General features: G+C 38.6%; 1 protein-coding gene across 2 annotated transcripts in view; it reads left to right on the forward strand.

Moving 5' to 3' along the window:
• The window catches only part of SRGAP1 (SLIT-ROBO Rho GTPase activating protein 1), a 274,797-nt gene that overhangs the window by 212,359 nt on the left and 35,236 nt on the right, over window positions 1-27,202 (forward strand). Inside the window, exons 11-15 of one of the 2 annotated variants that reach the window (XM_082351200.1) lie at window positions 4,884-4,911; window positions 8,624-8,726; window positions 12,304-12,364; window positions 12,520-12,597; window positions 14,679-14,813. In XM_082351200.1, coding sequence (XP_082207326.1) covers window positions 4,884-4,911; window positions 8,624-8,726; window positions 12,304-12,364; window positions 12,520-12,597; window positions 14,679-14,813 — 405 coding nt within the window. Of the gene's footprint in view, window positions 1-4,883; window positions 4,912-8,623; window positions 8,727-9,237; window positions 9,272-12,303; window positions 12,365-12,519; window positions 12,598-14,678; window positions 14,814-27,202 lie in introns of both variants that reach the window. The other variant, XM_082351201.1, reaches the window with a different exon arrangement.

The following is a 27,202-nucleotide window of genomic DNA, read 5'->3' on the forward strand; positions in this document are numbered from 1 at the left end:
GCACAAAGTCCTTCCCTACAGGACTGGAGACACCATTTAAGAAATTGTGAGTTTGGAGGAAATTAAGTAGTGGGTGAATTCATTCTTGGCACTGCATGTAGACATGTGTTAATACTCCTGGGATCACATTCTGAAACTTTTATGGTACTCATTTCTATGTAGATTCCCTTATGTCTCCTGGAGAGAAAGCCCCACCGGTTGATATTATTTTACATGCCATTTTGGCTAGGGCTCTATTTCAGCCAGTTTGCTGAATCCATACGCCAGATTCTGTCTTCAGCTGCTGAACTGTGTAAAGCTGTATCGTACTTTGTGAGCTCCATGCCAGGATGTCTTCATCTTGTAATTACTTTCAATGGTTTCCAGTGTCCTAGCGACACCAGCTTGTTCACGTGTACCAGGCGTTCGCTGGACTGGATTTATTCTGCGCAAGAAACTGGATGGTTCTCACCCAGTGCCGGCAGACCCACTGGCTGCAGACCTCTCTGCTCCCCAGCCCTGCCCCCCGCGCAGGCTTGGCAGCACACAGTTGTGCTGCGTGGGCTTGATGCTGGCGGCTTTGCCCAGAGACAAGCGGAGCATGGGGGCCGTGCCCCACCTTTTAGCTCGGCCATTGTGAGCCCTTTGGCTTTCCATGCAAGCCCTGTTCACATTAATAGGCTTACACCAAAGGAGAGCAGGCAAGTTAATGGCGCCTGTTCCACAGTGAGATTATCCAGTGGTGAGCCCTTAAGAAGGGATCCAACTCTGGATTTGGCCAACTAAGGTTAGTAGCACAGGATTAAACAACGTGTTTGGGGACAGTCCTGAATTTTTATGTAGAAATCACATCTCTGAGGTATACTAGGCTCATTGCTACAAAAACTGCCTTCATAGTAAAAGAAACAGAGCCTAACTCAGGGATTTAGCAGTTGATCGTACACAGCTGAAACTGTAACTACAGACATGTGTTTGGCTTGTCTTGCTGCTCAGTTTTGGCAGGCTACCAGTGGCCCAGTAAGTCCTTTGATTTACAGCATTGCAAAGCAACTAGATGGGGCTCTTAAAGTGGCACTGTCAAAATTCAGAATTCCAAATCTTTGAAAACAACTGAAATAGAAAGAAACACATAATGAGTTAAGACCAAAATCGTCATCATCATCTTCTTCATCCTTCAGCAGCACCATTATATCATTTTGTGATGTCTTTGTTTTTAAATTGGAGATGTTCAGTCGAACACGGTAAATGAGCTATATGTCTATAAAACTGAGGCACTGAAATTCTTTTTCTTTTCTATTTTAGTAATGAGCCTTGGTGTTCACATTGGCTTCTTTGAGTGCAGCATTTGGAGTTAAGGGGGTATAAATATCAGTGTAATTTTTGCTGAACATAGAAAATCTAACACTGGAAGTTGAGTTCCATGTTATATTGTTTCTAGACCCAGGCATAAGGTTTCTGACAAAGGAATTGAATAGATGATCCTCACTTAATCCTTTGTCTGTCTTTGAGTAAGAGTACAAATATACTTTCAAAAGAGAAGCTGATTGTGAATAATTATGTTTTTTGGAAAAGCACTGCAGCTAGTTGGTATTTTTAAGGAAGAAAAAGGGCTCGAAAGTAACACCAGGAGTCCATATCAATCATTCGTTAGGGACAAAATCTAGGGTGCTTCATTCAGTTTGAGCTGTGCACATTTTAAATATTTTATCTAGTTTGGGGACTCAAATTGCAACCAAATTATATTTCGGTTTTTCCTTTTACTCTGTGGACATAAAACACATTTGGGCATGAAAAATAATTCTCTTCCTAATTCTCAAGTAAAATTTTAGAAGTAGTCAAAGTAGGTGCTTGTACCAAGAACAAGATAATTTGGGGTCAGGAGTCATTCTTTTCCTCCAAATGGCTTGCATTGGGGTGGGAGGAGGAGTTCTCTGTTGTTCTTAATAATTAAGTAGCCTTCCAAAGAAAGTGATTGAAATTTAATCCTCAAACCACTAGAAGCCTTCACATTTCTCTGGGAAACAGATTCTTCTAAGCTTGCGTGTTATTGATCTATTAATGATGATACCGATTGAAAAATAAAACCTCATTCATCAGTTAAGACACACTCAGTACTATTAGCAGGAAAAAACAACGGATGTGGTTGTGGCAGTTATACTATGAATGATGGTTCTTGCAAAGCTTGCTCTTGACTCATTAATCAAAATGTATCTTTTATAGGTTTTTAATTTTTTATCAAATACTACTAACCATGGATGGATGGAGCAAAATGATTTTAAGCCATTTTCTATATGATCTTTTTCTAACTCTAGTGAATATTCAGTTGGGATTTTTAACAAAATAGCAAAATTTAAACATTATAAAGCATTTCATTTCTAAGGAATTATCATTAACATTGAATTATTATTAACGTTAATAATAGTAATTAATAATTAATTAATAATAATATTAATGATATTGTCATTATTATTATCATCATATATATTGTAATTATTATTATAACATTATTATTATCATTAACATTGAATTATCATTGAGTCACTTGAATGTTATTAGCATCTGTGATTCTCTTTAATTTGATAGATATTAGATTTATTTAATAATTTATTTAATTTATTAAATCTTCAGTATTTTGTATTTGGCTTTAGCCATATGAGGTGGACAGATATGTAAGGCATAGTCTCTACCTGTCTTCTAGGATCTAGTATTTGCTGGGGAAAACAAAAGACTTACATCTTACAGTATAGTGGATTGGCCAAAAAGTTCGTTCGGTTAGTGAATACATTGTGCAATAAAATTCTTGGCAAAAATGAAAAATGTCTTTTATTTTTACTTAAAACAGAACGAACTTTTTGGCCCGCCCAATATTACTTGGGAGCTCAGATCTAGAATTAAAACAAACCTGGGCCTTAGTGCCAGACCCACCACGTACTGACCATGTGACCTTGGGCAAGTCACTTGCCCTCTGTATGCTCAGTCTCTTCTGTAAAATAAAAATAGTAATAGTACCTACTTCATCAAGTTGTGAAAATTGTGAGTTACTACAGAGAAAGTGCTTAGAACAGTGTCTAATAAATGTTAGACATCATTGCTGTTTTTATTGTTGTTACTGATACATATACAGTTTATGTCATACTTTTATGTTGTAATAAAGTATGCAGCATGGCAGAATACAGTACAGCACAAGCCAGCTATTTTCTCTGCCTTCCATCCTTTGTTCATTCTACTGACTCACCCTGGGTGATCTCAGCTAGCTCCCATGGCCCCAGCACAACCTAAAGGGTGACCACTCTTTAAACCTTAATCTCCAGCCCTGTCTTCTCCTTGTGCTTTAACCCTGTATAGCCAGCTTCCTGCTGAAGGCTATCCCGTAAGACATCACACTCAGCTCACCGTCTGCTCTCTCCGCTTTCTGATAGACCTCTCCCACTTAGAAATAGCTATAAATTCTTCTGGAGTTCTGTGTCCACCATCTCTTTTTTCTTGTTCCCCAAAATAGCAGAAGGCCAGCAGAAGGAAGGGACTTCCAGTTAAATGATAGGTAGAACTGGGTAGTGGAGGAAAAATCAGATTTTTTTCCTCTCCCCCCACCCCAACCCCAAGTCATGGCCAAGGACAGATTCTACCAAGACTTAACAGTAGCCTGGATCTGTTTGAGAAAGGTATTCTCTGATATGAACTGGTGCCCCTTGTTTAGTAAATAGGTATTAGCTAAATACTTTATGTCACTTGTTATTCAAAAGCAGATGATAGAGTAAAAGACTCATTGCAGCCTGGCAGTGTTCATTCACCATTCCCAGCTAGGCAGCTCTCTCTACGGATTGTTATATTGGCCTTGCCCTGCAAGCCTGAATCACTGCATTGTGATACGATGGGCTGGTCTCACCTGTTTGTGCTGCAACATGACCCTTCTCTGCCAGCTGTATTTTCAGGCTGTTTCAGGACCGTATCATCATTTTGCAAACAAACCAGTTGAATGGTTTAACTCTCCCACACCCCTTCCCACTGCTCCACCGTAAATATAAGAGAGAACAGACAGCAACCCATAGACATATTCAAACTTGAAATTACCTCAGTTTGTAGGAGCACCACAAAAATACAGAGCTGTTATTTAAAACAAATCAAGAAGCCCGAATGTATAAGAACCTCATGTTTTAAGTGACAGAAAATTCTGTGAAAGGCTTTTAGCTTATGAGTTGGTGGAATGTAGCATAATTTAATGTCCTTGTACTTTAATATCTGCAAATATCATTTCCGACTATAAAGTGCAACTTCTCTCCCTGATTTCATATTATAGAATAAACACCAATTTAATCTAAAGGAAATTGAGTTCTCCTAACCCTATGTGACCCCCTGCTGCTCTCTCACAAGTATCAATCAAGATGGGGAATAACTAACATTCAAATCTTGGATGTGTTTTATTTGTATTTCATCTTTGAACTTACAGTTAAGATCAAGCAGCAGCTTCCCTGGTGGTCCAGTGGTTAAGACTCTGAGCTTCCACTGCAGGGGGCTCAGGTTCAATCCCTGGTCAGGGAACCAAGATCCCACATACCACATGGCGCAGCCAAATAACTAAAAAAAAAAAAAAAAAAAAGATCATACAGCTATTTCTTGATTTAAAAAATAATAATAAAAAATAAAACTCGCTGCCTCAAATTGCCAAGTGAAATATGTTTCTCTAATCCATAGAATTTATTAAATTTTATGTATAGATTTTATGAAATATTTACTTTGAATTTTTTGTCTATCTTTATATACTGTCTTCATGCTCTCTACCATAAAATGTGTAAGTTATTATAAACTCAGCATCATAAATCAAGGGACAGATGATACAAAAGATTGCCCAGTGTATTGCATGGATGCCATTCAGTTGACTTATTTTAATTTTTTTTTTTCTTCAGGTCATAGAGCTGAATATATGACTACAAGGTAGGAAAATATTTTATCATAACTCATTGCATCTCACTCTCTTCTCTCTTTTAACAAACAACCATTTAAATGCTGCAAGAATGAAGATATTTTGTTAATGAACATGGAAGATAGTTTGGGCTTGACAGTAAAACAGTAACATGAAGTGTTTGGGGTTCTCACAAAACCAGATTTGCTCTGGAAGATCTGAGGGTTTCCCAGTGGAATTGTAAAGCTCTTTAATGAGCAGCCTCAGTTAAAAAAAAAGACATAAATTGAATGGGTTTGATTTATCTAATCCAAAACACTTTAAGTTTCTAGAAAGAGTCTGATAAGATTTTTGATTTGATAATTTAATTAACAAGCAATATTATGCACATATCTACTGTGTTAGTTACTTCTTGCTCCTGTATGGCGTATAAAAACTAGAGCTATGTTGAATACTCTTAGGATTTTAGCTCTGCCCCTGTTTGGTTTACTTTAAAAATTTAACTTTTAATGCCTAGTATCATATTGCACTTTCTTTCTTTTTTTTCTTCCTTTTTCTCCCCTTTTTTAAAATTCTTAGAAGGATTTTGGTGCTACTGCTGAGAAGGAAAAGCCTTTTTGGAAGCAGGTTCTGATTTGGGTTGGGGAAAGTTTGTGGCAACTTTTATTTTTCTCTGTCAACATTTGTAGGACAGCCAGAAATTATTCTAATTAACATAGCAAGACTTCACACTTTTAAAGTTGAGTTCTCTTTGAGGTAGGAGGCATTTAGAACACTAGTGTGTCTGTTTCAGTAATTGGCAAGTTGATTTTAAGGTTCTGCAATGTTCCTGCTAGGCAGTTTATTCAAAAGGAAACCCCTCTTACTTCTCGGTGAACCAACTAGAAAGATACAGCTACTGACTTGTCTAAACTTTATGAAAATACTGAGGTTTTTCTTCCCTATGTCAGTGACAAAGAGGCATATTACTCCTGCATAGTAATATGTGGCTTTTTTCACATATAGTGTCCCTTTGCACTATCAACTATTTTACCTGTTTCTAAATTATAATTAACGTAGGGCACTCTTTTAAAAGATTTTTTTAAAGGAAGGAGTGCAAATATATATTTGCGATGAGAGCTGTACTTGCCCAACAGACTTGATATTCACATCGTCCTGACTGGTACTTCCTCTCATCCACATGGGCATTCTACCTAGAAAGCCAGATTATCTGGAAGTTGTGTGGCAGGCACACAACCAGAAGGAGTCATACAATTCGAATGTTGAATGAATGTAGAATCTGTTCACCTGATGTGTACGTGGTAGAGCCAGATCCATCAGTGCACCAGTCTGCCTGCCGAGCCAACTCTGCCGTGGAAAGTACCTTGATAAGCACTCAGGCAGTTTATTTTAACCTCAAATCCCTCTCACAGCTTTAGTATCTTCATATTTGTCTCATACTTTTGATGTGTCAAGAGAGGCAATTTTCAGGCTTTTGGGAGAAGACTCAAAAGACATCTCTCCATTAGCCCCAGCCAGGAGTTTCTCTGCATCTCTCAGTGATGCAGCAATAATTATCCAGTGCCACTGGGGACTTTGGCTCTAGCTACAACATTTGCTTGTCCCTGCTAATCAGTAACCAAACAAAATGAGCCTGTGTTCCTATTCCCTTAGCTTCATCAACTGCTCCAGATAGCATTAAATGTGAAGTTCTTTGGACCTTGTTGTAATAACCACATTTTCTAGTTTCTATGTTTGATGCTTTTGATATCTTGGGGCCTTCCTGACCCTGCAGGAACTCCCCCTCTGAGAGTCAGTCAGTTCCTAGAGATAGTAAAGGACTTGCTTACAAGTGTGCCTTTTGTGTACAAAGCAACGAGTCCAGAGCCCAGACTCTCAGCCACCTCCTTTATCAATCAAGTCTTCGCCTCAGGGCCACTGTTCCTCTTCCCCCAGTCACCCAAAGGCCAGGTACCAGACAAATAGAGACAGCTCCCGGCCCCCAGGGCCCACCAAAATTATTCAAGGACCAGCCAATCCTAAACCTGTTTACCCTGCCTTGCCTGTTCCTTCCCACAGGAACCTGGAACCGCAACAAAGGCTCACATTTTCCCTCATTCTTCCTTCCTCCTGAGCGACCTTGGTGCTTCTGCGTGTGCCCCCCTCCCCCATGTAGTAGCATGCCCCCAACTCTTGGGAACTATGAGTAACAAACAGTCTTCCCAATGACAGTTGTCTTCTGATCTGCTGCCTCACCATACCTGAGTAAAAATAAAGTCTATATTTTAAAAAACTTCTAAAATAATGAAAAGAGTGGATGAAATCAAGCACATATGGTTATATTCCTTGGTGGGCAGTTGTTTTGTTTGTTTATACCTACCAGATCCTTTCCTCTGTGATTGGCACAGAATTCAGTGTATAAACAAGATTTCAGAAATTTCAGCAGTGGCAGATGATGACTTGCTGCTTGGTGAAATTTTCCATGTTCGCTTCTAGACACTTGCAAGGGCTCCTTTTAACCTCTCAAGCACCATGGAGCTTCAGGTGTTGCTTGCTGTATATACCCCATTAGTCATAGGAGCCCAGCTGCTGGGAGAGCCTTAGAATTTGGCTATGGAAGGCGGTATCAGCAAGTTTGTTCCCCTACCTCTCTTGATTGCTATGATAATACCTTAGGAAGCTAGCCAGGCTTCTACATAAACTCTTGGGCTTTTGTTTCTAAACTGGTCTTTCAGAACTTTAATGAACTGAAAAGGCAATTCTTCCTAGAGAGTTTGCAGCTTAATAAAGGGCTTTACCTGATTTCCAAGTGTGGTGTACATCCTTAAACCAGCCTTCCAATTAAGAAGGAGTTTAGACTGGAATGTCCAGAGAGAAGTTTTGGGATTCTTCTTCCATGTATTCGTTGCAGCACAGTTGTTGAAGTTGAGTCACGTAATCCTGGCCCTCTTTGCCGTAAAGGGAGAGGGCAGAAGAGGTTCCCTCTCTCCAGTTACAGAGCAAGATGATGCAGGGTTTCTAAATATGGTACGTGGTACCCTGGATGTGCATATGCCAGAGAGACTGACTTATCCATCAAAGCAAGCAGACTGGAGATGGAGAGAGTCCAGAAAAGAATAAACGGGTGCATCTTAATGCTCTACAAATAGGTGATGAGCTAGTTTGTTTTAAAGAAATAACAATTCATGTGAGCTGGGACCCACTGCCCCCCAGAAATAGCACTGAAACAAAACTCTGTTTTTCACTTGTGACCCATTAGTAGCTACTTTTGCATAAAATAAAATCCCATTAATTACCTGAGGGATATCGAACAGATGTCATGTTATTTGCATTGAAGAATTATGTTGTAATTAAAAATATTATATTTAATTTCTCTATTGGGATCTATCAGAGTCCTAATTTTTATGACTTGTTGTGTCTTGTGTGTGACATGTAAGCCGAATAACACAAACCTCGGTTTGTAACTCTTGGCCAGATAGCTCGCAGTTCATTCCATTTGTTGATGATGACCGCTTTAAAACAAACTCGCAAACAAATGTCAACTACAACATACAAGAAAAGAATAGTCTGATTGAATAGCTGGTATGGGTTTTGATATATAAGTAAAAGTAAATAAATGGGAAAGGGGAGGACTGTTTTCCTCTGTGGGTAGGGGTGGGGAAGGAACACAAGAATTCCTGTGGTGTGTAATTTTTATGTGACCTATGGGTGTTTCATTTATTGTTTGATTTCTGCCATGCTCAGTAATTATATTCCCTCTCTTAGGCCTCCAAATGTTCCCCCTAAGCCCCAGAAACACAGGAAGTCCAGACCCCGCTCACAGTATAATGCTAAGTTGTTTAATGGGGATTTGGAAACATTCATCAAGGTACTGGCACCAGCCATCTGGGTGGCTGATCTCCACGCTTCTTACTATAATGGTCTCAGCCTCTCATAAAAGGAGGCAGGTCATTATGTCCAAGTCTGTCCTGGGGCTCTTTGCTTTCCCAGAAAATCAATATAATATTTCCTGAAGTCAGAGAGGAAAGAATATTTGGTTTGAGTGCCTTCAGAAGAGGGAATAAATGTGGGTATTATTATACTGGCAAAAGAGAAAGCCCTCTTTCTTTAAAAAAAAAAAAAAAAAAAAAGCCATAATTTGTACAAAAAGGAAAAGAGCTACCTGATAAAATGTTTTGTTTCTACTCATGCAAATGAGATGGCACAAAATATATCTAAAGTCCATCGTTAAGCTAGCTCTGAAGCACAAAGAGTGTCGATTTCCCATGACTTGAGGAATTCATTATATTGGATAAATTGTAGGACCCTGTGGTCTGTATCTGGATCTCTGCTGTGTTTACTCTGTCTTTTTCATCCTGTATTTCTGATAATGCTTCTAGCCGAGGACGAAGGAATTCACACGCGAGACATCAGGTATAGTGCTCGAGGGAAGCGAGGGCACAGCCTCTTTCGCTCTTGATATCATCTTCAAATCACAGTCATGCTTGGCTTTAATTAGATTTTTTAAGGTCTTTAAAAGAAAAGTGTTTGCAGTTGGAAATTAGACAGGTTTATAAATAGCTTTACTTAGAAAAGAATCATAGAACTCAAACACTGATTTAAGAGGAGTAGTTCTCTAGTAAAACTGGATAAACTCCTAGGTTTTACATTATGTATTTGGCAAACATACTAAATTTGGGTCAGGGGCTTTTATTAAGGAGAGTCAATGTTAAATACCAAATGCACATTTAATACTGGATTTTGGACCCTTGTGTAAATTATACAAAAAAGAGAAGAACTTACTCTTTCATAGCTAACATTTCATGACATGGGATGCAGTGTTTCTGAAGACTAAATTTATACAGGAAACCACATCATTGATAACCTCCCTTAACAATATGTTACAGCTGTCTTACTTTCTTTAAAGACAGATCTTTTATTGGCTATGTACACTAATCGTTAAAAAATGTATGTGTGTGTGTGTGCATGCATGTGGACAGAGAGACACATGCATACATACAGAGATTTAAAGCATCTGGCAACCTTAAAACTGAGCCCTAACCCTGGAATTGAGTGAAAAGTCACCGGACAACCTACAGAGCAATCACGAATCCATTGCCATTAGCCTTAAACCCAGAAGAGCCTTATTGGCTCTAATTTAATATAAAATTATTGTCAAATTTGATTGTCTGGTTTCCCAGCCCAGGGCTCACAAGCAGGGGCAAACTAGATGGAGAGAGGGAATGATAAAATGAAAGCACAGGGCTGTGCTACTGATGGCCTGGCAGAGAAGGAGAATATAGAAAAGCTCAAAGAAGCAGATGTATGATTGCATTATATCTGATAGCACAGTACAAGAATGACTGCTTAAGGTCATAGGAAAGCACATATTATATTTTTAAAAGATTTTTCATTAAGAACAGTTAAAGGAAACCAGATTTAGGCACGAAAGGAGGAGTAAACCACTGATCGTGGAAAATTCACTTATGTGAGCTCCTCTTTGTCCCAGATGGCATATTAAAGAATCTTTGGTCCTAGCAGTGAAACAGTGGATACAGAGATCCCTACACTTCTGAAAAGTGCTCAGTCAGTTGAGGTCCCCACAATATCACTGTGAGACAGCGAGAAAAACACCATTTTTCCTGTTTCCCATGGGGAAACTGAGACACAAAGGGATTTGTTTGAATGGTTGATGGAGCACAGCCCATTGCTTCACTTCTTGTAAAATATTTTCTACCAAAGTATCTGGCATCCATGAAATTAAGTTAAAACATGCACATTCATTACTTTTTGACTCCAAAATTCATGATATCTGAATGAAATAGTGATGATAGCTGAAAGATTAGCAGTTGCCTAAGCAAATGTGAAGACGAAAATATTTTTTAAATAATACACAAACCTAACACATTTTTATTTAGAACTTTCTTAATGCAAACATTTTCCTTTTAATAACCTTTTATTCTTGGTTTTTCTTTTTGTTTTAATCCTAAGTTCAGCTGAGTTGCAAACTAATATTCTCCTTTTATCATTTACATTTAAATATTTGTTGCTCTTTTAGATTACAGTTTTATAGGAATTGTTCACATAAAAAAAGTTTGTATCCTAAAGAAAAATCTCCTCTCATATTTAGTAAGTTTTGATGTAATTATATGGCTATTCTTGAGCCAGCTGGTCCACAATTAATAAAGTTTACATTCCCGAAACAAATTGACTAATTAGAGAAACTTAATGCAGGCTCCAGAAGTAATTGAACCGTTAACTGGTTTATACACTGATTAGATTGTCTTAAAACCGAAAATGAAGCCATTCCTCAAGAAGTATATTACCCATTCTAGGAATGGTAAAAAGTGAGATTGCTGGACTGCATTATTCCCACTCCTTGCCCTGTTGATTAATTGGAAAGGTTAGTGGATTCTGAATTGTTCTAATAGATTGAGACCACCAAATTCTTCTAGTGTTGCAGAATAAAATTCCTCATGAATTAGTGCCTGATTTCAGCTAATCATTTTGAACCTCCATGTTAACCTTAAAGCTCTAATTCCTGAAAGAGCAGAGCCTGAAAAGAACATGAAAAATAACTCTATAGTCGGTAACCTTTTTTAACTACATGGAGTGCATGGCATTGATACATATTTCACTGTGACGTAAGCAGCTCCTTCATTTCATTTGTCATCCTGTACATGTCTTAATACAGTTCCAGAATTCACATTTGCTCAGTAGAGTGCACTGACTATATTATGAGATGTGGAGAAAGAAGGCTAAGAGATGTTCCTTCTAAGAAAACGAGATCTAATGGGGTGTGCATTGGTGCCATTTTTTTCTCCATCCTTAAAACATGAAAAAATAACAGTGAAAAATCTCTAAGGATCAGTAAGTTCTGATGCTAACTAAATAAATACATGACACATTATGAGCAGCTCTCATATCATTGCATCTGGAAACATGTAAGCCCTTTTATAACTGTCATCATCTAGATGGTGGACTCTCAGGGATGCCACAGAGAAGATCCTGAGATGGCTGAATGGTTGTGTTTGGTGACTAGTACAGTCAGTCAGTCCTGAGATGCTATGCTTAAAATACACAGAGTTCTTTTCAGGTCCATTAGATTAATTACTTTTATAAATAACCTTTTAAAAAATGAGTGATTTATATATTCATTTCTATATGTAAGCCCACATACAGTAGAAAAGATGAATTAGCTTGACATCTTTAGGCACAGCAGAGTAAGCTGAAACACGATTGCCTTCAATGTATTTAATTTGGTTTGCCCCAGAACTGAAACATACCTTCGATTAAATATAATTTTGTATTTGGCCCTTGTGGAATATTTTAGAGGGAGTGTGTTTGGCAATGATCATCTAAAAGAGTAAAAGTCAGTCTTTAACTAGGGTTAAACTGTGAGCTTTATTATTATGTGTGATTTGTGCCTCTTCTTGCGGTTAACTGGTTTCCATCTCTTTACCCAGGACTCAGGACAGATCATCCCCCTCATTGTGGAAAGCTGTATTCGGTTCATCAATCTCTATGGTAAGCCCTAAACTGCAATATTCTTATTTTAAACAATAATTACTAGGAGTATTTCAGTAAATATGTCTTTCCTTTTAATACTTAATTGTTGGGAAAAGGGGGACCTGGAGGACGTGATGGGTTCTTTCATGCTCTTTCCCTTCTGTTCTCTTTAGGTCTTCAGCATCAGGGGATTTTCAGAGTGTCTGGTTCCCAGGTGGAAGTCAATGATATTAAAAATTCATTTGAGAGAGGTAATTGCATGTCTGCACCTATAAGCAAACCTTGTTAAAAAGTCATCATTTTCTGTAGAGCGAAGTGGCATACTTATTCTGTATATCTTCAAAACCTTTCTCTGCATTTATTTCGTTGTGGATGTTGAGTTAAGAATCTATTTAGAATAGCTAAGAAATGAAGCCAAAATCATAAGACTTTGTTATCAAGTCTAGAAAAGCCTATGAGTTTTGTATCCTGGTTTAGGACTGGCATTGATAATCCTCAGCACTTTGTCAAAGGTGGCTCATGAAAGATTCTAGAAGAGTGGCAAGAACAGCCTTGGGCCTGCATAGCAGCTGTTTGAGGTGACTCATCCCAGCTTCATGTCTATTTCCTTTGTCAGGAACTCTCCTTGCTCTTACTACCATCCCCAGACTCCTTCCCTGTGACCTTAGTTGGAGCCTTACTCTTATTCCCAATTGGCTAAATAAGTCCTCCTAAACATTATGATTAGCAAAACCGTACACTTTAGCATCAAGCGAACCTAGAGTCAAATCACACTCTTGCATTTACTAATCATGTGATTTGGGTCAAGTGACTCATCTCTTATTTTGGCCTCGGTTTCCTCATCTGCAGAATCCCAGGACTGGTGTGAGAATTGGGTATAATCCATGAAAGTGCCTAACTCTTCAGTAGTGGCTCCTAGCTAGTAATGCTCTCCAGTTATAATGATTTGTATTGTGTCTGCTTCTGGATACATCTGCACCTTCCTGCCTCTGCTTGGAAGTCAAGCCAAGGATGAGGAGGGAGGGGCATCAAGGCTTGGAGACAAGGCAACCCCTCTTGGTCCCATTTGCCCTAACCCAGACTTGACACAGAGCCAGGTTTGAAACCTTGGGTAAAGAGGTGAACTTGGAGCCAGATTGTTTTTCCTCTTCCAAATCCTCTTACAGTGCGTAGAGCCGAGCGGCCTCCCCTCTCAAGAGCTAAGTGTCCAAGTCTCTTACATGGACCATATTCAAGATAAATTGAAATGCAGTAAAGCCTCAGGTTCCCGTGCCAGCCACTGGCAAGCAAAAATGCTTTATTATTTTTCCTTGAACATTCCCCTGGTATGTTGTTTGTTTGTGATCCCTTTGGGTAAGACTTTCTCACAGTGGGCAAAAAAATAAATATTTTGGTGAATTCGCATTCAATGATTTCCTGCCCTTGAAGCAGAGAAAAAGGAACCACAGGTCCCTGAAAATAAGCTGCCCCAAGAGGCAAAAAAAAAAAGTTAAAATTCAATGTACAGTTTTTGTGAACTTTAGAAGAGCAGACCTGTGAATAAAAAAACGGAGTTTGATTTAAGGCTGCACATTATGTTGAACTTCTTAAGGATTTTATTTCAGTTTGATTCTCAGGGAGCTGGACAAGCCAGGTCAGTTACCTGATCATTTTAAAGTGCTTAGCATAAAGAATAATATAATTTCATGTTTGTGATATATTTTTAAATTTTCCACTTTTTATGCAAATTCCTTGGTACTGAAGGTACATTTTCAAATTCCTCTGTCTGATTTCAAAATCTCCCACTGCTGAAAGCAGCTTTCAAGTATGCTGTGAACACCACCATGCCACTTTGAGAAATATTTATTTAATTGTCGGTATTCACAATTAGGTGAATCCTGTAGTATTTCTGATAAATTTTGCTGATCCATATAGCATAGCCAGACAGACCTATATTGTTTCTTTTTCCCAGTAGAATAAGAAACACAGAATATAGTATTTGAATTTATGTCAACCTAAGATAACAGATTTTAGCTTTAAAAAAAAAAGTTGGGTCCAATTATAAATCCCACAATATTTTATTTTAAGATTTAGGTAATTTGTAAGGGATTATTTGGTAGCATATGATAAAAAAAAAAAAAAGCTTTATTTTAACCAACTATTTTTAGGTTAATCATGGGGTAGGATATCTAAACCAGTTATTTTAATTTTAGTAACATATAATCTTCCATAAAACGTAATTAAAAGATACATGTATATATAGAAATGTGTGTGTGAGTATAGAAACATTTTTGTTCAGCGATAAAAAGAGAAGCAATGTGCATGTAACTAATTTTTCTTTTTTTTTTTTTAGGTGAAAACCCTCTGGCTGAGGAGCAGAGTAACCACGATATTAACTCAGTTGCTGGCGTTCTAAAGCTCTACTTCCGTGGGCTGGAAAACCCCCTCTTTCCTAAGGAAAGATTTAATGATCTGATTTCTTGTGTCAGTAAGTGGGCTTTTTTTTTTTTTTTTTTTTTTAACAATTCTTTTCCCACTAGAATTATTTCGCTAACCAATTTCCTGAAAAAGGCAGTGGCCCCTTCTCCCTGTATCTTCCTCCCCCACCATTACCCATCACCACCAAATTTCTGAGACCATTTGTTTTCTCTCTGGATCCAGTGTGAGTCATCTTCCCAGCTGTGGCCTTGCCCTTCACTGGGTGGGCTCTGCTCCTAAACATTCCTCGGGCTGCATAGAGCCCGAGAGCTTCCCCGTTAGTATCTGGGATAGAGCAGAGAGGCAGGTGCCAACCAGCTGAAGGTGAGGAGGAGGCTGTAAGCATGGAAATGTAACTCCTTTTTGGCTTTTGGTTCTTGGTTTGCTCCACTGATCTTAAGAGTAGGGTAATTTATCCATCTTTGAATGTTACTTCAAGAAAGAAGGTAAAAGGTGGGGATTTCCCTGGTAGTGCAGTGGATAAGACTCCGCAATCCCAATGCAGGGGGGTCTGGGTTCAATCCCTGGTTAGGGAACTAGATCCCACACGCATGCCGCAACTAAGAGTTCGCATGCCACAACTAAGGAACCCACGTGCTGCAGCTAAGACCCTGTGCAACCAGATAAGTAATTTTTTTTAAATAAAAAGAAGGTAAAAGGAGATAAATGATCATTATTACAGTGCAGGAATAGCAGGTGGTAATTATCTGTCAGTGGGCATCCCCAGCTAATAGGCAGAGTTGCTCTGGGACCATGTATGATATATTATGAAACCCATAATCAGCAGCAGAGTAAAGCATTGCTGTTTTCTTCCGGGGGTGGGGAGCTCTTGACACTACAGGAAGGAAGGTGAAAATAATGGTACTGAGAATTAGGTATTTAACCTCAGTCACGTCCCATACATCTATAAATGTAGTGTCCTTTAAGTCCAAATTCCTGGGCAAGGGTGTAGAGCTGACTTAAATCACATAGTGAGGGCTTTCATGAGAATCAAGCTTTACTCTAATGAACAAACCTCCTCTCCCAAATCACCCACCTGAATCAACAGGTCCAGTGGACCTCAGAAAATCTCTCTACTCACCCTTCCTTCCCCATTCCCGTCACCGGTGCCTTGGTTTCTCACTGGGAGACCCTATGTGTAGGTTTTGCCCTCTTTCCTTACCTCTCAACCCCAGCTAGATTCAAAAGGGCAAATCGAGTGTTACATTACCACTACCGCACCACCCCGTTTAAAACCTATTTCAGTATTTCCCACCTGAAAATAAACTCCTTGGTGTGGCAAATTCACAGAATGAAATTCTTCCTCTCCTTGATCTCTCTCCTTCTATGCACTCATCTCCTGCCGACTACCCTATTGCCTTTCTTTTCTTTCTCTCTTTCTTTATTTTTGGCTGCGTTGGGTCTTTGCTGCTGCGCGTGGGCTTTCTCTAATTGCGGCAAGCGGGGGCTACTCTTCTTTGTGATGCGCGGGCTTCTCGTTGTGGTAGCTTCTCTTGTTGAAGAGCACGGGCTTTAGGCGTGCGGGCTTCAGTAGTTGCGCCTCGCGGGCTCTAGAGCGCAGGCTCAGTAGTTGTGGCGTGCGGGCTTAGGTGCTCCGCGGCATGTGGGATCTTCCCAGACCAGGGCTCTAACCCGTGTCCCCTGCGTTGGCAGGCGGATTCTTAACCACTGCGCCACCAGAGAAGCCCCCTTATTGCCTTTCGATTTCAACAATAGCAACCTGCAGGCACGCCAGGCCATTTCCCACCTCCGTGCCTTTGCCTGTGCTGTTTCATCTGCTGTCCCTGACAGCCATTTGACATCCACTAGGAAGGATTTGCTGAACTGGCACTCCTCCCAGACTGCCATCCTCCCTAGTACCCGAGGCAACGTTAGTCACTTTCTCCTCTACTAATATTCCATTGTATACATATGTCTATAATTTTTCTTAAAGCCCCGCATTACGATTACTTTTAACCTCTCTGTCTCCCTCTACTACAGAGAGTTTAGGGAAGAGGCTAAGAACGTAGGTTCCAGACTCAAACAGCCTAGGTTCAAATCCTAGGTCCAAATTGCTCCGCAAGTTTCTTAACCTCTCTGCACATCAGTTTCATCATCTATAAAATAGGGAGAACATTAGTCCATATAGAATAGGGTTGTGAGAATTAAATGAGTTAATACATGTAAAGTGCCAAGAAGAGTGCCCAGCATGGAGTAGGTTCAATGAAATGCCTACATTTAGCTCCGTGGGCGTGTGAGGTCTTGATGGATTATTCCGTTTTGTAGCTCCAACACTTGGCATAGTTAATTCCAGGCATGTGGTGAGTGAATAATTCATAGTTGTTAAATAGAATTGAAATGAAAAGTCAAAATTCCACCAAAATTATTTGGTTGGCATCCATGCTTGAAGTCCTAGATCTCATTGGGTATGAACTCCCTGGTCATAATTACCTCCACCCCCGCCCCATACAGTCTGTTGCGTGTGTGGAATTCAGGAGTGTGCCTGCGTGTCCATTCCAAGGCCCTCGCATAGCCTGAGTCATCACAGCAGCCTCTGACTCAGCTGGAAAGAACTGAGAAGGTGTCACACTTCTGGAATTCTCCTTTGGCCATGTGCAAAGATTTCCCTCACCAGCTTAGCCAGAAAGTTGAAATCTGCAAAAATTATAAGCACTCTCTAATGTTCAGTGGTTTTCTAGGTACACACATCGTGAACATTTATGTTTACATATGCCAGCTGGATAAAGCCCATTGGGCTGCATTGTCATTTACTACTGCAAAATCACATCACACTTTCATTAGATGAGAAATATTATTTAATTGTGGTTATTAAAAGCTGAAGCCTTAGAGTCAGAAAGATCTAGGTTCAAATCCTAGCTTCACCACTTAACAACTTTGTAACCGTGGGCAGAGATCAATATTTAATCTTTTTAAATATCTGTTTCTTTATCTACTTCATAGAGTCTGTGTGTATAAAGGAGATAATCCATACTAAGTGTTTATAGCATCATGCCTGGCACATAATGAGCCTAAGTATATGTTACTAGCTGTCATCATTACAACTATTACAACTACTCCTACTACAAACTCAGGTCACATATGCCAGTACCTGGGTCAGCCATTTACCAGTCTGTCTGTCCGGCAAACATATGTGTTTCTCTGCCATAATTACTTCACGTGCATTTAGAAATGATGTTAACTTAACCCAGAAGTTGTGTTGGTTCCAGCATGATTTTTCCCAGCACAGTAAATGTTTTGTAACGATCCAAGACAAGCTTTCTCAAAATTAAATACGAAGCAAAATAGGAAGAACATAAGGGAAAAAAAGGAAAATCTACAGAAATATCTTTCTTTTTTTTTAACATCTTTATTGGAGTGTAATTGCTTTACAGTGGTGTGTTAGTTTCTGCTGTATAACAAAGTGAATCAGCTATACATAAACATATATCCCCATATCTCCTCCCTCTTGAGACTCTCTCCCGCCCTCCCTATCCCACCCCTCTAGGTGGTCACAAAGCACCAAGCTGATTTCCCTGTGCTATGTGGCTGCTTCCCACTAGCTATCTATTTTACATTTGGTAGTGTATATAAGTCCATGCCACTCTCTCACTTCGTCCCAGCTTACCTTTCCCCCTCCCCATGTCCTCAAGTCCATTCTCTACGTCTGCATCTTTATACCTGTCCTGCCCCTAGGTTCTTCAGAACCATTTTTTTTCTTTCTTTTTTTTAGATTCCATATATATGTGTTAGCATACGGTATTTGTTTTCCTCTTTCTGACTTACTTCACTCTGTGTGACAGTCTGTAGGTCCATCCACCTCACTACAAATAACTCAATTTCGTCTCTTTTTACGGCTGAGTAATATTCCATTGTATATATGTGCCACATCTTCTTTATCCATTCATCTGTTGATGGACACTTAGGTTGCTCCATGTTCTGGCTATTGTAAATAGAGCTACAATGAACATTGTTGTACATGACTCTTTTTGAATTATGGTTTTCTCAGGGTATATGCCCAGTAGTGGGATTGCTGTGTCATATGCTAGTTCTATTTTTAGTTTTTTAAGGAACCTCCATACTGTTCTCCATAGTGGCTGTATCAATTGACATTCCCACCAACAGTGCAAGAGGGTTCCCTTTTCTCCACACCCTCTCCAGCATTTATTGTTTGTAGATTTTTTGATGATGGCCATTCTGACCAGTGTGAGGTGATACTCATTGTAGGGTTGATTTGCACTTCTCTAATGATCAGTGATGTTGAGCATCCTTTCATGTGTTTGTTGGCAATCTGTATATCTTCTTTGGAGAAATGTCTTTTTAGGTCTTCTGCCCATTTTTGGATTGGGTTGTTTGTTTTTTTGATATTGAGCTGCCTGTATATTTTGTAGATTAATCCTTTGCCCGTTGATTTGTTTGCGAATATTTTCTCCCATTCTGAGGGTTGTCTTTTCGTCTTGTTTATGGTTTCCTTTGCTGTGCAAAAGCTTTTAAGTTTCATTAGGTCCCATTTGTTTATTTTTGTTTTTATTTCCATTTCTCTAGGAGGTGGGTCTAAAAGGATCTTGCTGTGATGTATGTCATAGAGTGTTCTGGCTATGTTTTCCTCTAAGAGTTTTATAGTGTCTGGCCTTACATTTAGGTCTTTAATCCATTTTGAGTTTATTTTCGTGTATGGTGTTAGGGAGTGTTCTAATTTCATTCTTTCACATGTAGCTGTCCAGTTTTCCCAGCACCACTTATTGAAGAGGCTGTCTTTTCTCCATTGTATATTCTTGCCTCCTTTACCAAAGACAAGGTGACCATATGTGCGTGGGTTTATCTCTGGGCTTTCTTTCCTGTTCCATTGATCTATATTTCTGTTTTTGTGCCAGTACCATACTGTCTTGATTACTGCAGATTTGTAGTATAGTCTGAAGTCCAGGAGCCTGATTCCTCCAGCTCCGTTTTTCTTTCTCAAGATTGCTTTGGCTATTCGGGGTCTTTTGTGTTTCCATACAAATTATGAAATTTTTTGTTCTAGTTCTGTGAAAAAGGCCATTGGTAGTTTGATAGGGATTGCATTGAATCTGTAGATTGCTTTGGGTAGTATAGTCATTTTCACAGTGTTGATTCTTCCAATCCAAGAACATGGTATATCTCTCCATCTGTTGGTATCATCTTTAATTTCTTTCATCAATGTCTTATAATTCTCTGAGTACAGGTCTTTTGTCTCCTTAGGTAGGTTTATTCCTAGGTATTTTATTCCTTTTGTTGCAGTGGTAAATGGGAGTGTTTCCTTTTTTCTCTTTCAGATTTTTCATCATTAGTGTATAGGAATTCAAGAGATATCTGTGCATTAATTTTATATCATACTACTTTACCAAATTCATTGATTGGCTCTAGTAGTTTTCTGGTAGCATCTTTGGGATTCTCTATGTATAGTATCATGTCATCTGCAAACAGTGACAGTTTTACTTCTTTTCCGATTTGGATTCCTTTTATTTCTTTTTCTTCTCTGATTGCTGTGGCTAAAACTTCGAAAACTATGTTGAATAATAGTGGTGAGAGTGGGCAACCTTGTCTTGTTCCTGATCTTAGTGGAAATGGTTTCAGTTTTTCACCATTGAGAACGATGTTAGCTATGGGTTTGTCATATATGGCCTTTATTATGTTGAGGTAGGTTCCCTCTATGCCTACTTTCTGGAGGGTTTTTTATCATAAATGGGTGTTCAATTTTGTTGAAAGCTTTTTCTGCATCTATTGAGATGATCATATGGTTTTTCTCCTTCAGTTTGTTAATATGGTTTATCACATTGATTGATTTGCATATATTGAAGAATCCTTGCATTCCTGGGATAAACCCCACTTGATCATGGTGTATGTTCCTTTTAATGTGCTGTTGGATTATGTTTCCTAATATTTTGTGGAGGATTTTTGCATCTATGTTCATCAGTGTTATTGGTCTGTAGTTTTTTTTTTTTGTGACATCTTTGGTTTTGGTATCAGGGTGATGGTGGCCTCATAGAATGAGTTTGGGAGTGTTCCTCCCTCTGCTATATTTTGGAAGAGTTTGAGAAGGATAGGTGTTAGCTCTTCTCTAAATGTTTGACAGAACTTGCCTGTGAAGCCATCTGGTCCTGGGCTTTTGTTTGCTGGAAGATTTTTAATCACAGTTTCAATTTCAGTGCTTGTGATTGGTCTGTTTATATTTTCTATTTCTTCCTGGTTCAGTCTCGGAAGGTTGTGCATATCTAAGAATTTGTCCATTTCTTCCAGGTTGTCCATTTTATTGGCATATAGTTGCTTGTAGTAATCTCTCATGATCCTTTGTATTTCTGCAGTGTCAGTTGTTACTTCTCCTAATTCTATTGATTTGAGTCTTCTCCCTTTTTTTCTTGATGGGTCTGGCTAATGGTTTATCAATTTTGTTTATCTTCTCAAAGAACCAGCTTTTAGTTTTATTGATTTTGCTATCATTTCCTTCATTTCTTTTTCATTTATTTCTGATCTGATCTTTATGATTTCTTTCCTTCTGCTAATTTTGGGGTTTTTTTGTTCTTCTTTCTCTAATTGCTTTAGGTGTAAGGTTAGGTTGTTTATTTGAGATGTTTCTTGTTTCTTAAGGTAGGATTGTATTGCTATAAACTTCCCTCTTAGAACTGCTTTGGCTGCATCCTGTAGGTTTTGGGTTGTCGTGTTTTCATTGTCATTTGTTTCTAGGTATTTTTTTATTTCCTCTTTGATTTCTTCACTGATCTCTTGGTTATTTAGTAGTATATTGTTTAGTCTCCATGTGTTTGTATTTTTTACAGATTTTTTCCTGTAAGTGATATCTAGTCTCATAGCGTTGAGGTCAGAAAAGATACTTCATACGATTTCAATTTTCTTAAATTTACCAAGGCTTGATTTGTGACCCACGATATGGTCTATCTTGGAGAATGTTCCATGAGCACTTGAGAAGAAAGTATTGTGTTGTTTTGGGATCGAATGTCCTATAAATATCTATTAAGTCCATCTTGTTTAATGTATCATTTAAAGCTTGTGTTTCCTATTTATTTTCATTTTGGATGATCTGTCCATTGGTGAAAGTGGGGTGTTAAAGTCCCCTACTATGATTGTGTTACTGTCGATTTCCCCTTTTATGGCTGTTAGCATTTGCCTTAAGTATTGAGGTGCTCCTATTTTGGGTGCATAAATATTTACAATTGTTATATCTTCTTCTTGGATTGATCCCTTGATCATTATGTAGTGTCCTTCTTTGTCTCTTTTAATAGCCTTTATTTTTAAAGTCTATTTTGTCTGATATGAGAAGTGCTACTCCAACTTTCTTGTGATTTCCATTTGCATGGAATATTTTTTTCCATCCCCTCACTTTCAGTCGGTATGTGTCCCTAGGTCTGAAGTGGGTCTCTTGTAGACAGCATATATATGGGTCTTGTTTTTGTATCCATTCAGCCAGTCTGTGTCTTACGGTTGGAGCATTTAATCCATTTACAGTTAAGGTAGTTATCGATATGTGTGTTCCTATTACCATTTTCTTAATCATTTTGGGTTTGTTATTTGGGTTTGTCTTTTCCTTTATCTGTGTTTCCTGCCTAGAGAAGTTCCTTTAGGATTTGTTGTAGAGCTGGTTTGGTGGTGCTGAATTCTCTTAGCTTTTGCTTGTCTGTAAAGGTTTTAATTTCCCCATCAAATCTGAATGAGATCCTTGCTGGGTAGAGTAATGTTGGTTGTAAGTTTTTCTCTTTCATCACTTTAAATATGTCCTGCCACTCCCTTCTGGCTTGCAGAGTTTCTGCTGAAAGATCAGCTGTTAATCTTATGGAGATTCCCTTGTATGTTACTTGTTGCTTTTCCCTTGCTGCTTTTAATATTTTTTCTTTGTATTTGATTTTTTTAATTAATTTATTTATTTTTGGCCGCATCGTGTCTTTGTTGCTGCACGTGGTCTTTCTCTAGTTGCGGCCTGCAGGGGCTACTCTTCATTGCAGTGCACAAGCCCCTCATTGCGGTAGCCTCTCGTTGCAGAGCACGGGCTCTAGGCGCACGGGCTTCAGTAGTTGTGGCTTGCGGACCCCAGAGCACAGGCTCAGCAGTTGTGGCGCACGGGCCTAGTTGCTCCGCGGCATTGGGATCCTCCCGGACCAGGGCTCGAACCCGTGTCCCCTGCATTGGCAGGCGGATTCTCAACCACTGTGCCACCAGGGAAGCCCTGTATTTAATTTTTGATAGCTTGATTAATACGTGTCTTGGCATGTTTCTCCTTGGATTTATCCTGTATGGGACTCTCTCTGCTTCCTGGACTTAATTGACTGTTTCCTTTCCCATATTAGGGAAGTTTTCAACTATAAGCTCTTCAAATATTTTCTCAGTCCCTTTCTTTTTCTCTTCTTCTTCTGGGACCCCTATAATTTGAATGTTGGTGCATTTAATGTTGTCCCAGAGGTCTCTGAGACTGTCCTCAATTCTTTTCATTCTTTTTTCTTTATTCTGCTCTGCAGTGGTTATTTCCACTATTTTATCTTCCAGGTCACTTATCCATTCTTCTGCCTCAGTTATTCTGCTATTGATTCCTTCTAGAGAATTTTAATTTCATTTATTGTTCATCATTGTTTGTTTGCTTGTTTGCTCTTTAGTTCTTCTAGGTCCTTGTTAATCGTTTCTTGTATTTTCTCCACTCTATTTCCAAGATTTTGGATCATCTTTACTATCATTACTCTGAATTCTTTCCAGGTAGGCTGCCTATTTCCTCTTCATTTGTTTGGTCTGGTGGGTTTTTACCTTGCTCCTTCATCTGCTGTGTGTTTCTCTGTCTTCTCATTTTGCTTAACTTACTGTGTTTGGGGTCTTCTTTTTGCAGGCTGCAGGTTTGTAGTTTCTGTTGTTTTTGGTGTCTGCCCCCAGTGGGTAAGGTTGGTTCAGTGGGTTGTGTAGGCTTCTTGGTGGAGGGGACTAGTGCCTGTGTTCTGGTGGATGAGGCTGGCTCTTGTCTTTCTCGTGGGCAGAACCACATCTGGTGGTGTGTTTGGAGGTGTCTGTGAACTTATTATGATTTTAGGCAGCCTCTCTGCTAATGGATGGGGTTGTGTTCCTGTCTTGCTAGTTGTTTGGCCTAGGGTGTCCAGCACTGTAGCTTGCTGGTCGTTGAGTGGAGCTGGGTCTTAGTGTTGAGTTGGAGATCTCAGAGAGCTTTTGCCATTTGATATTACGTGGGACCGGGAGGTCTCTGGCGGCCCAATGTCCTGAACTCGGCTCTCCCACCTCAGAGGCTCAGGCCTGACACCCGGCTGGAGCACCAAGACTCTGTCAGCCACCTAGCCATTGAAGAGGTAAGTCCAGGTCCAGGAAGAAGCCCAGCTCTACAGTTCCTCCTCCAACACTCTTGATTTAGCCCTCTAAGCATCCAGTGAGGAACAGTGACCGGGGTGCTCTGGCAGTCTGAGCAGTTGTCTTCCGACTCCAGTCCCATCCTTCTAAACTCTCGAGATATCTTTCTTTTATGCAAGGAGTGCCTTATATGAAATGCTGCAGGTGCAAATAAAGAAGCTGCAGAGACATTTCCCCCTGTATTTAAACAATGGATTAATGAAAAAATGGGTTAATATCCTTGGGCTAATTTTTATGAAAATAATATCTAGTGGAAATGAATACCCTCCAGGACCGACATCTCATAGAAGCAGGAGTCTCTGGGGATTAAGGCCACTAAGGATGCTAGGTGCACTCACCAGTAGAGATTTAACTTGCTAGTAATTTAAGTAGTATTTTTAATGTTTTTGTTAGTGCTCTAATTACAGAGTTTAGTAGATGTTGAATAGTCTGTCCCAACCCTACATTATTATAAGTCCTATTATTTTTAGTGCATAATTTTGCAGAATGGGATGTTTTTCAAGAACACTTACTGGCACTATATATAACAACCCCCTTTCTTCCAACATCTAATCTATTTAAAAGGGGGTTCCTGGCTATTATTGATTTATCTTTAGGCATGCATTTTCTCTTACCATGTGACCATGATATACCTGTTTTTTCTTGGATTGTCTATGAATTATTTGAAAATGGTATAATATGTCATTCATGATTATGTCCTTTCATTGATATTACAAATTTTTAATGATTTGGACCATTGATTAATTGCCTACAATGTTGCAAAACTTTCTCAGGATTCAAAGACTTGATTTTTGCATTCAGGAGGTTTAAAATCTACTAGAGGAGATAAGATATTTACAAAGAAATGCAATCTAAGTATGTGATAGAAGCAAAAGATTTAGAAATGTTAGCAGAGAGAGAGAGAGGTTTCATAGAGATCGATTGCTTTGTCCATGTCATCTTCTAGCATCACCATAATTGGATTTGATTTTCCCTATTAAGGTAATTTCATGTGATAGTTATATTGTATAGAAAAACTTCCCTTTTCATCTTTTCTAAGAGTTTGAGTAAGTCTCTGGAACACCTACTACCTTTTGCTTACCTACTTTTGAATTGTTTGGGGAAAGATTTGTGTGTGTGTGTGTGGTGAGTTATTATTGTTCCATTTTTATGCCCCTAAATACCACGTTCTTTGGAAGCTTGCTTGCAAGTGTAGTAAAAGGAAATTTGTCTTAGCATTCTCTCTCTCTCTTTCTTGTTTTTTTAATGTGCACTATTCATCCCCAATTCACTATAAATTTCTTTTTAAAAATTACTTATCTAGATGATGACATCAAAGGCAATCTAAATTTGAAATAAGCTTGATAGTATCTCCATTTCTCACCCAAGGATTTTTGGTTTTTGTTTTTGTTTTTTTTGTAAACCATCCACTTTGTGAATGGTTTTGTGAATGCTCCAGATCATACCCACACAGTCTGGGCAGCTTCTGAAATGTCCGTGTACTGTGGCTCTGAGGTTCCCTAGGGCATAGATCCAAGTGACTTGCTCTAGTAGACCTGCTCAAGCAATTCATGGTTTTTCCTGACTGCCTTGGGGCTGTGAACCCAGAGGAAACATTTGCACTTCATTATGTGTTATCATAATGTGTTATTATTTAGGGGACTGTTTGGACACAAGCAAACTTTTTTTTTTAGGAGGGCGGATTTTTTACCTATCACCAAACCAACATGTAGTCATTGTAGAAAACTTGAAAAATATTTTAAAAGCACATAGAACAAAATACTGTCATCCATAATGCCACTACCCAAAGAGAATCAATAGTGTGTACGCATTCTGATCATTTATATTCATATACACACACAACTGTTTTTTTAATTTATTTTTTTATTGAAGTATAGTTGAATTACACTGTTGTGTTAATTACTGCTATACAGCAAAGTGACTCAAGTTATACATATATATACATTCTTTTTCATATTCTTTTCCATTATGGTTTATCACAGGATATTGAATATAGTTGCCTGTGCTATACAGTAGGACCTTGTTGTTTATCCATTCTGTATATAACAGTTTACATCTCCTAATCCCAGACTCCCACTCCTACCCTCTCCCACCTCCCTCCCCCTTGGCAATCACCAGTCTATCATCTATGTCCCTGATTTTGTTTCTGTTTCATAAATAGGTTCATTTGTGTCATATTTTAGATTCCACATATAAGTGATACCCTATGGTATTTGTCTTTCTCTTTCTGACTTACTTCACTTAGTATGATAATCTCTAGTTGCATCCATGTTGCTGCAAATGACATTATTTCGTTCTTTTTTATGGTTGAGTAGTGTTCCATTGTGTATATGTACCACATCTTCTTTATCCATTCATCTGTCCATGGACATTTAGATCACAACTGTTTTTAAAAGCCAAAGTGGTATAAATCCCCACTTGCCCATGCTGTCTTTGGAATTGACCCCAGTTCTAGACTGAGGTCTCTTTTCCCGTATTGCAATAGCTTCTAAATAAAATCTGTTTTTACCACTTTAAAAAAAAACAAAAAACAAAGTGGAACTGTACTCTCCTATTTGTAACCTACCTTCTTTTTGACTTATTTATTGTAGAAAATTTCAAACATCTACAAAAGGATATAGAAAGATATATTTATTTATAAATAATATAAATATAAATAATCACCCCGCTTTAACAATTTCCATTTCGTAGCCAGTCTTGTCCCACGTATAGTATACCCCTTGTATCATCCCTCTGACATCAATCATTTCATCTGTGTGTGTGTCTCTGGGAAATGACAGTTCTTTTCTTTTTTTATACAACATAGCCACAATACTATTCTCATACCTTAAAAAAATAACAGTAATTCCTTAAAATCATCAAATAGCCAATCAGTAGTTTTTAAAAATAATTGTTTAATATGCAACTAATATGTGATTACTATAGAAAAATTAGAAAATAAGTAAAACAAATCATCTATAATTCTTCTGCACAAAGATAATATTAACCTTTTTAATACCTTCCCAGATTTTTTTATATATATATATATATATATATATATATATATATATATAT

This window comes from Balaenoptera borealis (assembly GCF_965194805.1).
Source record: "Balaenoptera borealis genome assembly, chromosome: 13".
Lineage (NCBI taxonomy): Eukaryota > Metazoa > Chordata > Mammalia > Artiodactyla > Balaenopteridae > Balaenoptera > Balaenoptera borealis.